The 16,725-nt window shown below is 40.0% G+C and overlaps 1 protein-coding gene across 1 annotated transcript in view; it reads right to left on the minus strand.

Annotated features, from left to right (window-relative positions):
- Positions 1–6,785, minus strand: part of NSMAF (neutral sphingomyelinase activation associated factor) — a 37,328-nt gene extending 30,543 nt beyond the window's left edge. The window contains exon 1 of the mRNA XM_052704523.1: positions 6,466–6,785. Coding sequence (XP_052560483.1) covers positions 6,466–6,518 — 53 coding nt within the window. The 5' untranslated portion in view covers positions 6,519–6,785. The remainder of the gene's footprint in view (positions 1–6,465) is intronic.
- Positions 6,786–16,725: the final 9,940 nt, after the last annotated feature.

Genomic DNA, 16,725 nt, shown 5'->3' on the forward strand with positions numbered 1-16,725 from the left:
CATGACCTGTGGAATAACCTGGAATTTTTCCAACTCTTATCAGTCCTTCTAGCTTAGGTATTTATATTTCATTTGTCTATTTTAGTGATCTATGGAGCTCTCTCTCTCAAAAAAAAAAAGAAAAAAAAAGAAATTGGGTTTCATCAAATGTTATTACAGAACAGCCAGAGCTTCTACCTTTGCAAAATTGACTTTTTCCATGTAAAAAAATAAAAAGTATAGCCACTAATACTATTTGTATCAATAGGGTCTCTCATGAGGGCCATCACCACATAGGATGTTATTTCAGGATTGTCAAGAGGTTTAACAAGTATTTACAGGTAGCAAGGGAACACAATACCCTCTGGTATGCTGCATCTGTAGGTAAACAGTGTTGTGAAGGCCTGAACAAATAGGAAATCTAGCATAGCATCCCAGTTACAGCAGCGGAGATCTTTAACATGCAGCAAAGCAGATGGACTTCAGATGAACCAGCAGTGTGATTATCTTCCAAAGAACTAAAGAAGGTTTTCTAAAGACATTTGTGGTATCAAGATACTGACATGCAAAATTTATGCGCTATCAGCTGTCGCATGGTCCTATGACAAGAATTGTATGCATGTTTGGTATACATCTAGAATGGTAAGTTGATTCTTCTGTGCACAACAAGGGGAGAGAGCAGGAAAAGGGAAATCAAAACCAAGCAGTAGGAAGAGAATGATACCCAGCATGCAAACAGCATAGAAGTGGAGAACTCGTACTCCTTTTGGCCTTAACCACTGAGCAGCTGTGCTATTCCCTGTGGTGTGCAAACTCATGAGTTGTCATGCTGCCCGGGCAGAACAGCCTAGCATACAAAGCCAGTACCAAGCTGTGTGACACCAGGCAAGACTCCCAGCCTACCCCTCTTTTCCTCGAGTCTGACCCTAAAACACCAACAATACCCAACCTCAGCCATCCCTCAAGGCAAACATGTAAACAAGGTGTTCCAGTGAGAAGTAATGGTCAACTTCAATAATGCAAGTGGCTTGACACCTCCCCCAGGAAAAACCAAACCAAAATCTATTCACAGCAACATCTGCTCCAAAAAATATACCAAACCAAACCACAACAAAGAAATTCAACTACAGACTGTAATTATCAACTGGGAAATGCACAACACCACTATCACACCTAAGATGATTTTTTTTTTTCTTTTCTTTTACTATCTGGAAAATAGAGTTCTTGTTTTAATACAAGCACTTGTGTTTTCTAATTAAAAAAAAAAAAAAAAAAAAAAAAAAAGATCTTCTATCCATGGCTGCTGCTCTCAAACCTTGTTTTCCTATAATGCAGTATTAGTTGTCTATCTAAAGCCACTGTTTCATGCAAACAAAAGGATCAAGTTTGAGGTATTTGCCTTAGCACCAGTAAGAGGTTCATTTTAACCCACTTGAAAAATGTATAGTTCAACTATTACTTGAAACTTCCTACTTACAAGAGATTTCATTAGCAGTTATTACAGATATTCCCTCTCTAAGAAGACTTATTCTCTTGAGAAGCAACCCGGAAAGTATCTGTTGGTGTCAAAACCTTTGAAATCAAGCAATAAAACTCATAGCTTGGCATACTGTAGGTTATATTCATGCTTGCTTCATAATGCAGACATATTTCACAAGCTTACGTTCACATCCTTTGTGGTCACCATGCTATTTAATTGCTTGTAACGCACTGATACAGTCAGTAAGTCACAGGCATTTCTTCAGAATCACAGGGTTGGAAAGGACCTCAAGGATCATGAATCTCCAACCCCCTGCCACAGGCAGGGCCACCAACCTCCACATTCAATGCTAGACCAGGCTGCCCAGGGCCCCATCCAACCTGGCCTTGAACACCTCTAGGGACGGGGCATCCACAACCTCTCTAGGCAGCCTGTTCCAGCACCTCACCTCTCTCTCTGATGGGTTAGTTTACTATTCCTTCTTCATACACTGAACTTGACATATTAAAATGCCTTCAAGAACAAATATATAAATTTGAAAATGATAGAAATTGACAAAGAAAATTTTCAAAGGATGTTCAAACGTCATTAAAATATCTCTATGGAGTGAGAGTTTCAAAGATGCTCACATCTTGTATTTTAGCTTCTTAACAGTCTTGTCTCTATCCTCAAACTGTTGCCAATAGAAAGTAAGATTGCAAGGAACTTCTCAAAAAAAAAAAAAAAAAAAAAAAAGTTACATGCACAAAGCATTGGATCACTTCAAAATCTGAAGAACAAAAGCTTTAATAGCTCCAACCCAGCCTGCCAACTTCCTCCACCCCACAGCCTGCTTAAAACAGTTGGAGATAACTCACTACCAACTGAAGAAGACATCAGATTAGGAAAATATACATGCTTCCACGCAGAGCTGTGGAGTTTCCCTGAGATGGTTTGCCCAGCTTGAATAACTTGAATGAGTTGATGTAAGGGAACAACAAGGACAAGAGACCATGCAGTGTTGAAGGGGTTGAGACAAGAAGAACGTGGCCAGAGATGAAACCTTTTTACTTGGGAGGCAACTCTGTGGTCAGAGACAGACAAAGCAGCAGTTCCACTTTCCAGGATGGAATCAATCAGTAATCTTGATCTTTAACAGTGGGTGGAAGGACATTTAAGCTGCTACGTCTCAGACCAACAACAGTCAGGACAGACTAGAAGAAGGAATTTTAGTAAAGGCCATAACAGCTTTTGCATCAGAGCATCTTGATAACAACCCACATCCACTGGCATTAGTCCACTAAACTTTGTGGAGTAAACAGATACTCTTTTAATTGCTTGAGCTTAGAAAGGAAGTACCCATGCTTACATGTAAATTAAAACATGCCAATATAACCTGAAGACATTTTCACATTCCTGTTCTTGTTTTGTCCCAGAAAAATGGCATTAAGGAAATCTGAAAGATCCGGATAGAAGCCATGCAGAAATATCTTCAGGAAAAAAAAAAAAACAAAACATTACAAAACAAAGCACAAGCACTTTGCCAAGCAAAACAAATGTTAATCTAGTTAATCTACAGCAGTACTAGCGAAGGGCAGGTGAGGTTGGTAAATAAAGCAGCGAAGAATTCTGGCTTTCGGTTTATTTTTGACATATAATTGCCACTCAGAAAAGGGCTGAGGGATACGAGCCAAGAGCACACCCAAGACACATCAAAGAACTAGGCACCATGCTAAGTACCAGGAAAACACTTGCAAAACTTGACTTCACATGATGTCATCTCCTAAGCATAAGTTTTGGGTACCAAAATTACACCCAAACATTCCTGGTATTGTTCAAAGTACGCAGCACTGTAAACAAATGTAGAATTCTTGTACCAACTTCAACTTGAGGTATGCAAGCCCTGCCAAGACGCTATGAAGCATCCCCCAAAAGAGAGTGTTCTTAATCAGATTTGAGTATTTTACTGCTATTTTGTTTAATGTGCACGTCCTTCTGTACTTCAGTTCTTCTGAGCTCCAACTGAGACTGTCCAAGGGGAGGGGAACCAACCCAACAACAGCAAAAAGAGATCAACAAACCCACAATTTATTTTATGTACCAATGTCACCTACCAACTGAAGGATCAAATCTGTTCTAAATGGATACAGGAATGAGCATGCAAGGACACATCTCAGCAAAATTCCATTTGTGCCACCCAGAAGAGAAACTAGCCTGCTGATCCTGCTTTAATTTCTTAACTGTGACTGCACTGTTTCATTGTTCCCATTTCCATCACTTCATTGCACATGCTGGAAAACCACTGGGGCACAACACCTTCAGGTGTCTGACTGGACACACCTTGGGCAATCACTTGACCAGGAAGCACAGTCCTGATAATGGAAGTACACTGCCAGGGTCAGAGCAGGTCACCTACTTTTGTGGCAGCCTGGGGCTACAGAACTAGTTCTAACAGCAAACCTCCTCTTAAGAGCAGAGCATCTGTAGGCCAGCTGTAGGACTCACTTGCTGATGTTTGTATAAAAGCCTCCATTATGAATATTTTGTCCCAAGAGGGCAAGATAAAGATTTAAACCACCAAGCAACCATCACACAGATAAACCAGCAATACTGCCAATACATCATCTTGATGTGATGCTAGCAGCAGAACGGATAAATTCTGGCAACAGAAAACCAAGCAGGCAAACCAGCAGGTCTATTTATAAAAGACCTGAGTAGCAAGTGTTAGAAACACCCGTGGGCAGCTGAACCAAGAACTCAAGAGATAAAGAAAGCAACAACTTTAGCAAAACATCACTTAATTTCAATTTTAACTAAGATTAATTGGGAAAAAAATATTTATATATATATTCCTACTCATGAATGCTGAATATTTTTAATGGTTGCACCAGGTAGGCACACATATCATTAAAAAGAGACACAATATCTCATCTTTTATTAAACTGTGAACACCTAGGAAAAGTGAAAAAATGTCTTCTAATACAGGTATGTTTGAAGGGGAAATCGCTGCCAAAATTAACTAAATAGGTGAATTGGTTTATTTAAAGGAAAACTCCCTCTCTGTCCTCAGCATACAAACAAGGCATTTTAGAATTACCTTGTTTTCTCCTAGAAAATAACATAGTCAGAAAGTAGGCTTATGTAATCAGATATTAATTCAGTCCAACTAATTAGTTCAAGGATTTTTTTCTTACCACTTAGAACTGGTCTTTCTTCCTTCCTTCCTCCCTCCCCCAAAGCAAAATCTATGTAAGATGATTGACTTTTTACTCAGTGTTTCACAGTACTCTTAACCAGAACTTCCACAGCTCACACATTTGTACACTGCTTTATACAAATAAACAAACAATAAAACCATGTGTGAAACACCATTACCACAAAGTTTCAAGTCCTAGTCAACTCACTATGAAATAGCTACAAGGCGATTACTTCAGTCAGGAGAAGCTCTGGGGCAGGATCCAGTGTCCCTGCAACAAGTACCCAGCAAGGCTAAAAGAGAAGATTTCAGTGCAACTCCTTCAAGAGAGAGAAGTAAACAACTTCTCTGTGCTGCTTTAAGGCAAGACTACCACAAAAGAAGAAAATGCAGGATTATATGTTACTCATTTGTTATTTCAGAGCCAAAAGCTCTTAACGGTGCTTTAGAAACGTTTCTAAGATTTCCTTTTTTTTTTTTTTTTTTTAAAACATGTACAAGATGAGAAACAGGAAAAAGCAGCTGACATGAAGTACAAAATATTTTACATGTTAGGCCACAGGGAGAAGCAGAGAAACTAATTAGCAAATACAGAGGTGGAGAAAACTGCAGGTGTCAACGATAACAAAACTCATCTTCCACAATATCCTCAAACTGCAAATTCAAATAAGACAGAACACCCTCAAATGCTTCCAAGGAACTTTCCATAACTGAAAATCAGTAACACTGACAAACGTGGTTAAGTTGGTTTCACTTTCAGAACTTTTGGATGAAACTTATATTCCACCTGGCTCTTTGGAACACATGTGGTGAGTTATGGGCATTTCTCAGCTTCTGAGAAGGGGAGACCAGTTACAGTAAGCCCCGAGCACAGCTAACAGTCATGGTTCTAGCATTCCCTACACTTAAGATGTTTGACTTCAAAACTAAAAATCCTTCTCCTCCTCCATGGGAAGTTTATCCTTTCCCCCTCGAACATAACTGAAACCATAACAGCCACAAAGGCAGCCAGGAAAAGATACTCAAGAAAGCAAAACAGAACATGTTTGGATTATGTCAACACTCCAAAAGCTGTAGTAGCATCACCACTCAACAGCAACCAATCAGAATTTATAGGATAAAGCGAGCCAAACTCATTCAGCCATGTGATTTGCTCCTAAACAACAAACAGCAGAGATGTGCACAGCAACACGCTCATGCGGGATCTGCCTCCCATAGTGTGGGCCACAACCGTGGAGCACTTGAGCCCAGTTCTTATTTGGTACAGATCTCCTTGGTGACAATACAAAGATCAGAAGTAACTTTGAAGCTTTCTGACAAGCCAGATGTAGGTAAGGCACATAAAAGAAACTGTGTCACTGGCTAAAAATAAGAGAGCACATTCAGGACTTACAAGGCACGTGTGGTACGGCCTGCTCACAGGTTCAGTTAGGCACACAGCACAGCAGCCACAAGACAGGAGGAAAAGCAGCTGCATTCAGTGCTCTGAGGAGCTGCCAGGGAGCCCATAATGCGAAGGCTGGCAACACGCTGAACAGCATGTTCGGGAAAAGCGTGAACAGCATTCACAGAGCAGCAGGGCTGTACCTCCACGCCACGAACGCAACAGAAAAGAGGAGCTTATACGCAACTCTATTTTCCCAGCTTTACCCTTGCAGCCTTTTCAGCCTTAAGCCGGGGCAATCGATGACAGCAGCAGTAACAAGGCAGGCACCGCAGCAGCCCCCCTTCTACCCAGCGCTCCGCCGGGACCTCCCGCAGAGCCCGCGCTCCCCGGGCAGGGTGAGCCCGCTCCAGCGCCGAGGCCGAGCCGGGAGGGCCGGACGCTCACCTCTCCTTGGAGTACAGCTCCCGCTCCTGCTGCCGCTTGCGGATGAAGGCCATGGAGCCCCCCGGCCTCGGTGCGGCCGCAGCACGCCAGGCCGCGTCGGGCCTGGCCGCGCCTCAGGGAGGCGGGGAGAGCAGCGCGGCCCTCAGGAACCAACCGGTCTGGCGGGCCTGGTTGGGGACGCCCGCCCCGCTTATACGGGCAGAGAGGCGGGGAAGGGGAAGGAAGGCTGCCGGCACCGGGCTCTGCGCCCTCGCCCGGGCTGCGGCGGCGCTGCGGTCGCTCGGGGCCTCCTCTGGGTTTTCCGTGGGGCAGCGCTCACATGGCTCCCCGCCTTCCTCCTTCTTCTTCCTCAGAACTAACGCCGCGTTGTTTCTGTCATTGCGGATGCGGAGGTGCCACCCCTGAGCCCAGAGCCGTGAGGGTGGCTGCGGAAATACGAGAGCAGGGTGACGGCATCCCTGCTGCCTCCGTGGCGGTGGAAAGCCCGTGCCGAAATTTGCTCTTAAGTGCAGGGAAGCAGCCTGGTTCTCCTATCCACCGTCTACATCCAGTGCTCTTCCTCGGCAGTGGGCACGGAGTGGGAAATAGCCGGTTGAGAGCCTCATTCGTCGTTCTGTAGGGCTGACTGAAAGCTTTGGTACTCAGAGCCGTTGTTAGGTGCAGCTCCAGCAGCTGCAGTGGTTTTGGAAAGCTTTGTGGAAGTTTCTATTACAGGCCTTCTGAATTGCATGTGCTCATGTTATGTACTCTTTATTTTGTATCAAAAGAGCTTTCTTACTTGCATTTAAATAAATCATTGTAAATATAATGCAATTGATGTGAGATTCCTTTTGCCCATGGTGTGACAGATGCTGTGTAGGTTGGACATCGTGCAGTCACAGAATGGCTTCAGTTGGAAAGGACCTTAAAGTCCATCCAGCCCAATCTCCCTGCCAAGCATTGGGCTGCCCCCCACCAGCTCAGCTGCCCAGGGCCCATCCGACCTGGCCTTGAGTGCCTCCAGGGATGGGGCACCACAACCCCTCTAAGCAGCTATGCCTGGGCTGACTGCCCTCTGAGAAAAGTATTTCCACCTAACATCGAACCCAAATCTCTCCTTTTAGCTTAAAGCCAATCCTCCTTGTTCTAACACTATAAGTTTATAAACTCTTTTTAATCACTGGAAAGCAATGATGAGGTCTCCTTGAAGCTGAACAAGCCCATCTCCCTCATCCTTTGTAGGAGAGGTGATCCAGCCCACTAATCATCTTTGTGGCCCTCCTCTGGGCCTACTCCAGCAACTCCACATCCTTCTGCCAGATGTTCAAAACCTAGAAGACCTCCATGGAGGAGAGGTAAATAAAATTCTGAGTGCTTTAGTTCACGCAACTGCCACTGTACCTGAGCAATGTATATAATGCATGTACTGACAGCCCCCTGTGAGATGGGAAAATACTATTTGCATTTTTGTTAAGTAAAAGAAAATTGAGTTGCAGAGGGGATGTGATTTTTCACAGAGGAATAAAAAGAATTATAGGCTCGTAGGCCCCAAGAGTTTAATGTAATCTCTGCACTGAGGCAGATTCTAATATATGTTGATCCGCATTCTTCAAACATCTTCAATTTGTGCACTCATAAACATAAATATGAGAACTGTTGCATATGCTGAGATTAGGTTTGCTTTGCTCATTTGTTTTTCAGGGACTTCTCTGGAGTAGTTCACAGAATCTAAGGAAGCTGTGGATCACGTTTTCAAAAGTGGCATCACTCACAAAGAATTGTTTGACTAATTGATTTATAAAAACGTCTGTTTGAAGGAAAGCTGCAACACTTGTGTGTAGATTGCACTAATGCTTACCTGAATGAAAATGTATTTCCTGTATCCAACTTCAATTTTCTCGCTGCATTCCTTTTCATACTCCCAATGAAAATGAATAATATATTTTAATTTTTTATATATATATTCACATATTTTTTAAAAAATTGTGTCTGTTAATATATATGCATATTCATTTATACAAGCTTTTGTGTGTGGTTATGTACACTATCTTTTCATAGACAAAATAGTGTTGCTCATGTTAGTAATAGACTGCATTAATTAAATGACTTACTGTTCTTCTCTAGCTTCTTTCCAGTATGACTTTTGCATTTACCTTCAGGTATAACACCTCTTTCAGCAGTCCAGCTGAGACATCAACAGCAACTAGAGTGTAGGAATTACGTTATTACATTATTAGATGTAAGAGCAAAATCTATCAGTAAATCCTAGAAATAATTTGCTTCTGTGATTGCTTCTGTGACAAAAGCCTTACTTGTGCTGAGAACTTTTTCTGATATATTGCCACCTAGTTCCCTCATTTTTAGACTATCCATTTATATTCTCAGATGTAACACTTTCCTTAGCCCTGATGATTTAATCCTGCTAACTTTTAGATACTTATCCATGTTACAGAACTGATTTTGAGCTCTAACTTTGTCTTACAGTTCCCAAGTTGGTGAAAAGCTTTTTTTTTTTTTTTTTTATTTAACATATCTGTGTTCTGTTATATCTTGCAGATCATTAAAGGGATGATTGAGTGGAGCAGAAATGACAATATATCCTTATGGGATCTTGCTGAAAATGTTCTCCAGCTTTGTTTTTTGCAAGTAGCATGCCTTTTGGTTTTGATTTCATGAAAACTGTATTTCATTAAAATTGTATTTACTTTGCTTTTTGTTTTAATAAAACTGTCATGGGACAGTCTCTGACTTATTCTAAATTCAAGATCTATGACACCTTTTTTCTACTGACTCAGGGAAATTGATTGTAAAAAAGGGCATAAGATTAGTGTGGGATCACTTATTCTTGACAAATCTGTGTAAACACATTTTTTCCAGAATATCTCTCAGGGTTAAAATTAAGATTGTTTTGGATATGCTTTCCTTATAACTATTTTGCCCTTTTCTGGTCTCCTTGAATCTGCATAGTCTTTTGATAATTCACATTATTTTTGCTATATTATTAAACCAAATTCTTCAGGCCCTATTAACTCAAGCACATATCGTCTAAACAGTTTAACTCATTTTTTCTCTAAATTCTTTTGTAGGACTTAAGTAAGTATCTGGGCACTTCTAATATATTCCCAGAATATTTTCTTGTTGCCTTTTATATCTCTTTTTACTTCATTTTGTACTGAAGGATATGTGATTTTATTCTTTTATATTAGACTTCTTTGTCCCCCTATTATGACTTTTTTTCAAATCCTTGAAGAGCTCTTAATGTGACTTTAACGCAGTCTACCTAAGCTTCCCCTGCTTCCTTTTGTTCACATCAAGATAGCTTGCTATTGTATGTTTAATTAAAAATGAGTCTATTGTTCTCTGTAGGAAATCTAGGTTAGCTTTAAATTACCGAGCTGCAGCCTAGACCATGCAGAAAGGAGGTTAATTAACTCATATGGAATGGTGTGCTTTTATGATGAGCCTGCTTTTAGAACCAAGATTAGCTTGATTTAAAACTAGTTTAACCATTTCTACATAACAATGCAATCTGTGTTTGGCAGCATAGGGGTGCTTTTTCTTCCTCTTTTTAGAACAGAGAAGCCTATTTTAGTAAAACATGTCATGATCACTTTCACTCAGTTTACCTTCTGCCTTTAAAATCAAAATGAGTTCCACTCTACTTGTCATGAAATTCAAGTTAGTAATGCCTCTTTGAGTTTGTCTGTCCCTTGAAGCTTAAGATCATCCCTAAAACATTACAAGAACTCAATGGACCTTTTTTTGCCCTGCTATATAAGTTTTCTGATTTTCAAGTAATTGAAATCCACTGTTATCTCAAAGGCAAGCTTTTGGAATACCTCTATTAGTTTCTCAGGATAAGTCACAAAAAAAGTATCAACTTCCTCATTTTTAATAGAGCTATAGTCTGTTATGAAAAATAAATTCTAGCCATGGCATGGTGTTGTTTCTTCCTTTTTATTTTCACCAGTACACAATATCTTTTGTTTCTTCCTGCATCTGATGCAAAATTAGGCATCTTATCCTGTACTGCTCTGTCCATTTTCCTTAGCAAGCTACATTCTTACATACAGCTATCGTTGAAGTGTGCCACTGTATCTCTGTGATGTTGATAAACAGATATTTTTTCCATGGGTTCACTAAATACCTGACTTAGTTTGATTAAGTTGACAGGGATTGAATTTGACTTCACAGAATCACAGAATTGTAGGGGTAGGAAGGGACCTCTAGAGATCATCGAGTCCAACCCCCCTGCCAAAGCAGGTTCCCTACACCAGGTCACACAGGTAGGCGTCCAGGCAAGACTTGAACATCTCCAGAGAAGGAGACTCCACCACCTCCCTGGGCAGCCTGTTCCAGTGCTCCGTCACCTCACTGTAAAGAAGTTCTTGCGCACATTTGTGCTGAACTTCCTATGCTGCAGCTTATGTCCGTTTCCCCTTGTCCTGTCTCCATTCACCACTGAAAAAAAGGCTGGCCTCGCCATTCTGCCCCCCACAGTTCAGATATTTATAAACCTGGATCAGGTCCCCTCTCAGTCATCTTTTCTCAAGGCTGAACAGACCCAGTTCACTCAGCCTTTCTTCATAAGAGAGATGCTCCAGGCCCTTCACCATCTTTGTGGCCCTCCACTGGACTCTTTCCAAGAGATCCCTGTCTTTTTTTGTACTGTGGAGCCCAGAACTGGACGCAGTACTCCAGATGATGCCTTACCAGGGCAGAATAGAGGGGGAGGATCACCTCCCTTGACCTGCTGGCCACGCTCTTTTTAATGCACCCCAGGATGCCATTGGCCTTTTTGGCCATGAGGGCACACTGCTGGCTCATGGCCAACCTGTCGTCCACCAGGACACCCAGGTCCCCCTCCACAGAGCTCCTCTCCAGCAGCTCATCCCCCAGCCTGTATTGCTGCATGCAATTATTCCTCCCTAGGTGTAAGATTCTACACTTGGTTTTGTTGAACCTCATCCAGTTTCTTACTGCCCAAATATCCCAGCTTGTCTTTTCTCTTAATGCCTACTCATTTTTTCTATCTCTGCCTCTCTAAGATCCCTTATTTCTGGATGCTTGTGACAAGTCTCTTTCAAAGCCTTTTTCTCATGTTGTTAATAGATCACATCTCTTTGTACGTTAGTTACTGTCCTCTAATGCTCTTTCTTGTCTCTGTTGAATTGACCCCTTTTCTTCCCATGGAAGAAATATACTTAAGGAACAATAAATACCCAGTGGTCAAATTGTTCAGACCTTCTGTCAAATCATCCATAATACTGCTCTGTTAATCTCTGTATTTGTCACAGAGTAACCTAAACCCCATCTTCCACCCCAAAATTATTAGTTCTTCTGTCAAAGTGCTGCTATAATCCTGCGATTCTGGCTAGCTTCCACTATTCTAGATTTGTGTTGCGTCAGCATCTTGCTAATGATGTCCTTGTCATCCCTCCTATTTCCCAGGTAAGCTCCTTTTCGTTTTCCTTTTCCTGAAGAAACTGGTGGTGGGCAAATAATTGAAAGCATCAGAATGACAAGATGTAGTACCATTATGTTTTCATACCATTAGTGCAATCTTAAATAAATAAAGGGTTCCATTAGTCAGTGACCATGTATCAGCACAAGCTTTAAGGCATACATAATTTTTCTTGGGGATTGATATGAGCATATATTACCTGATACAATACAACACTATCATTCTAAGTACAGCATTCATATATTACATGTAGGCTCATAATAAAACTGTGCCAGCAGTTTTATTAGGGAAGGTTTTTACAATAATAGGTTTCTGGCAGATATTCTTCAGTAAAGCTTTGTCCTTCAGGTAACTGAAAAGCTTCCTGAAATACAGTCAGTGTTCAAGTGAGCTGTGTCAATCTATTCTCTTCTACAGATAATTTTTAGACACATTCATGATAGACTTAACCTCATCTGTCTAAGTCAGTGAAATTCCCACTGAATTGTTGGGATCATAAAAGGCTCCTGAGTGTATTTCAAGGGTCCATCCATTATTATATTTCATATTTATACTGCCACGTATGGTATTGGCCTGCACTTGAATCATTTACCAAAAATAAAACTAGTAACAAATACTGCAGCTGATTGTTTTTAGAAATACTGGTAAGCAGAGGCACATTTTTTCATGGAAAACAACACAATTACCTCTCAGTTTTTCTGTGAAATTCAACCTACTCAAAATACATTTCCCATTTTGTAAAGTTAGCTTTTTGTTGTGGTTAATTTACAAATGAATAAATGAGTAGTTTTGTTTACAACAGAAGCTTGGGCAGGCTGAATTTTGCAAAGCTGATGCTAGCTCATAGTTCTTTGTGGCATACACTATCTTTTCATTGTATGTGTACTCAGCCTAGAATAATAGATCCCCAACTGGTACATACAGCAGCAATAATAGAATCAGCATCATCATCAACAGTAATTATATGTGCCTTTGGCTTATCTGTTGCCCTGATTTGAATAATATCTTAGAGATACATGCAGGAATTCCACTAATATAAAAATAATATAAAATGTACCCAGTGTGAACACCTTTAAACTAATTTTTAATCAGCTTATTTGTACTAAATTGTCCTAAAGTTGTTTTTTTTTTTCTTTTCTACATGTACACAAGCTTTGTAAGCATTTAATTGATTTAAATTAAATTTTAATTAAACCATTTTACTTGGAGCAGAACTACCCAAAAGGCACATCTTCAGTCAACGTTTAATGTCGTTCTTTAAAAAAAAAATAGCAAAGAGATAATTTTGTATAAGCATTTTACACAATTTAAATTGACAATTTCATAAAAAAAGTAACGTTTCTGGTGAAATCTCTCTGAACTACACCAGTGATTAAATGAAGTACTTCACTAACTTGTGATTTTTGTACTCTGTGAATGGTTAGTTAGCTAATATGTCACCTTTTGATCTCTTTTAGCTCTTCTGTTAGAGTTGCTAGTAGCTCTTTATCACAGGATAAGACATGAAGTATTTCAGGGCTGGTTTCTTCTGATTTGGTCAGTTCAGTCTGTTTAGGAACTGTAAAGTGGCTGATGTAAGCAAACATGGGAAATGACAGGCATCTTGAAACTGCAGATGCAATTTAGAAGAGGTAGGTTGTCACCAGTCTGAATTCCTTTGAGCTGTAGATGTCTTATCTGGTCAGAGATGAAATTTGCAGAGGTATTTTGTCTTTTCCTGCTGCTGAAGCTTGAACTGAATGTCTCTGAATGAGGTGAATTACTGTTTAATCATATTCTTGAGAATTAAGAGTGATTCTTAAATCTCAGGCCATCATCTGAGTTCACATATGGTTGGTTCTCCACCAGTAAATACCTACAAGTGTCAACATCTCATAATTGCTGCTCAGCCTCTGCTGTTCCCATACAAGCAGATCCATACAAGGCTTATTAGGGAAGTGTCTTGAAGAGGATCTGCAGAATAATGCAGGGAGAAGATAATTCCAAAATTATCCATACCTGCACTGATGGAGTATACTGCACTCCATACCAATTGTTTCTTTAAAGGCATGTCAGATTTAAACATGAAAGACAATTTTATCATAACTGAGTGTATTTATTAAAATAGGTTTAAAACACATAGTGACTACACTGGAGAAAAAATTATATTCCTTGGGTAAGATTCTTCCTCATGACTTCATTGCACAATTACTTCATTTCCTGCCAGTAGGTGTGGAGGAGTCACTGTGCTCTGAGGTATAATGCTAAATATGGTACCATAAATGCTTGTTTGACAAGTGGAGAAGTGGTTGAGTCATTTTTCTGTGTAGCCAATGTTTTAAGGAGAGGTGTTTTAGTTACCCTGTCACATATAGTTGTGCACAGTCCTCAGGACAATAGAGCTGTATTACAAAACAAAAACAAACAAACAAAAAAAAAACCAGCAGTGAAATTAAATGTGGATAGTAATGGAGAGACAAAACCAAAACAAAGTTTAGGGGAGGACATTCAAGACAGATGTATTGCGTGAAAGTAATATAAAAATACAACCCTTCAGAGTAAAATCTGGTGTTCATTGTATCCACCACAATAATATATCATTTAAATACACATAGAGTTTAGATAGTAATTTATAATATTGTTGGGGTTTCCCTACTTCTTTATGGACAAACCTGATTTGTTGGCAGAACATAAGCTTGCATATGAATTTATTGTTTCATTTCATTCCTTGTGAGCAAGTGCATTTGAGGGTATGTTTAAGAATGCATATATATAAAACTCTGCAGCAAAGGGAAGTGCCAATCCATAAATGCTAAAATCACAAATTTCCCTCTTTTGGTCATCAGTCTCAGCATTCTGCAAGAAAGTACCTTCTCTTGCAGGGGGTGGTTTGCCTGGGAAAAATAAGGAAAAGAAGAACTGAAATACAGGGCAGTTCTGTGTAATTTGCCAATTTAGATTGCAACTGAAAACTTAAAAAAGTCTTGGCTAAGGATATTTTCAGTTCTTATATTTTTTTCCCCTAGGTACTCCATACTGCTTGCTATTTATTTATTAACTACTTCTGTTCTGCATCCAAAACCATTCTTGCTGCAATAGCAGAAGCTGTGATAAAGTAATACTCATGCTTCCATTTTAGTTCAGTAAAGCATATCCATAATGTAATTTTCAGACATACGCGGAAGCTTAGAATGTTTCTTTGATACATATTTTAAATTATTGATTCACTCTATCCAGCTTTCCATAAATCAGAACCTAGTTCAGCCAAGAATAATTCCAAACCTACATTTGGTCTAAAAGCTCCTATTGTGTGATGAGCTGGGGAGGTGTAAAACCAGCTCAGTCAAAGCCTGAATAAACAAACTGGACTGCTTGTGAAGACTATGGTACTGGACTATAGTGAAGACTACACAACAAGATTTAAAGGCCATTTTTTTCAACAGTATTCCAATCCAGAAAATGGGATGTGTTTTGTGTAATGTCTGATACTGTTGTCCTGTAAATATCTTTCTGAATGCAAGACCAGAATTTTTCTTGGCTGGAAACTTCTATCTCCCTTGTTGCCAGTCAATGAAGTTGGATTTTAATTCAGAGCAGCTGGAAAAGTGAGTAGGGAATACGATTCTCCTATTCAGAGAAATTTTTAGAACAGAATTTCTTCAGGAAATAACAGCACTGTAGGCATTAAGGATGGATTCTGTTCACGTATAATTTAGCCTTGCATTGTCTTCTGTATTTCTACTGTGCATCATGGAGAATGTGTTGCTTCCTATGGCATTTCCACTTGCTATGAAGAGTCCAGATGACTGTCTAGACTTCCAATTTTGGGATAACTTTTTTTAGGTAAAATGAGCATGCGGTAACACATGTACATACAGTAACACACATGCAGAACTTCCAGCATGCTGATATTTCTGTGGCCATGCTGATCTCCTGAGTTATGATCATTGCATGTGCCTCAACAGGCTGCCCATTAGGCAGCACTAGGGAGACGTAGTTCTCCAGACATAAAGTTCACTGCTTTTTCAGCTGCTTTGCAGATTGTGCTCTCATTGTAGCGAAGGCATAGCTGCTATCAGCTCAGCCATTAGTAGGAGAGAGGAGAAGCAGTGTGTTGCTTTTTACGTGGACTGCTTTTAATCCAAGAGCACTGGTTCTTGTGTGCTCTGAAAAATCTCTGAAAGCAAACTAGGACTTCTGCTCAGTACTCATAAGCATATGGTAATTTTTACAGTATCACACTTAGAGTTTCCACTTGGAATGATTTAAAAGAGAAAAATTCAGTATTTGATACTGCTGTCTCATTATAATAGCCTGATTTCAATGGCCTTCTGTTCAAAGAACTGGAACAGAATGGGGTGTGAGAAACTGCTGAGGACTACATCACTCAGCAATATGCAGGATATAAATTGATAAGCTCCTCATGGTATATTCTTTCCAAAATTTAAATGTGTTTTAAAAATTCCTAAAGGAAAAGGCCATGGGTGGAAGAAGATGTTTAACTGCAAGGTACCTGCATTCTTCTTTCAAAAGCGTGTTTGAAAGATAATTTAGAGATCAAATCAGTATTTGGCTTTTCGTTCTTGGGTAACAAAGTTTAAGAGGTTCATATGTTGCAATGGTATACTCTATGTAACTAAGTAGGATTTTAAAAGGTATAAAACAAAATGGTGTTTTTCCTCTTCTGAGCTTTTGAGCTGGAAATCCTTTGCATCATAGGACCTTGTGCGTTTGGCATCACTATTGACCAGGCACCAAGGAATCCAGCGCAACCGAGCAATGAATTGTGGTGGTTTGGGAAAAGGAGAACAGCAGAAAAAAAGCCAAGAATGTGTTTT

Source organism: Tympanuchus pallidicinctus, unplaced genomic scaffold (assembly GCF_026119805.1).
Source record: "Tympanuchus pallidicinctus isolate F22 unplaced genomic scaffold, pur_lepc_1.0 scaffold5, whole genome shotgun sequence".
NCBI classification, from domain to species: domain Eukaryota; kingdom Metazoa; phylum Chordata; class Aves; order Galliformes; family Phasianidae; genus Tympanuchus; species Tympanuchus pallidicinctus.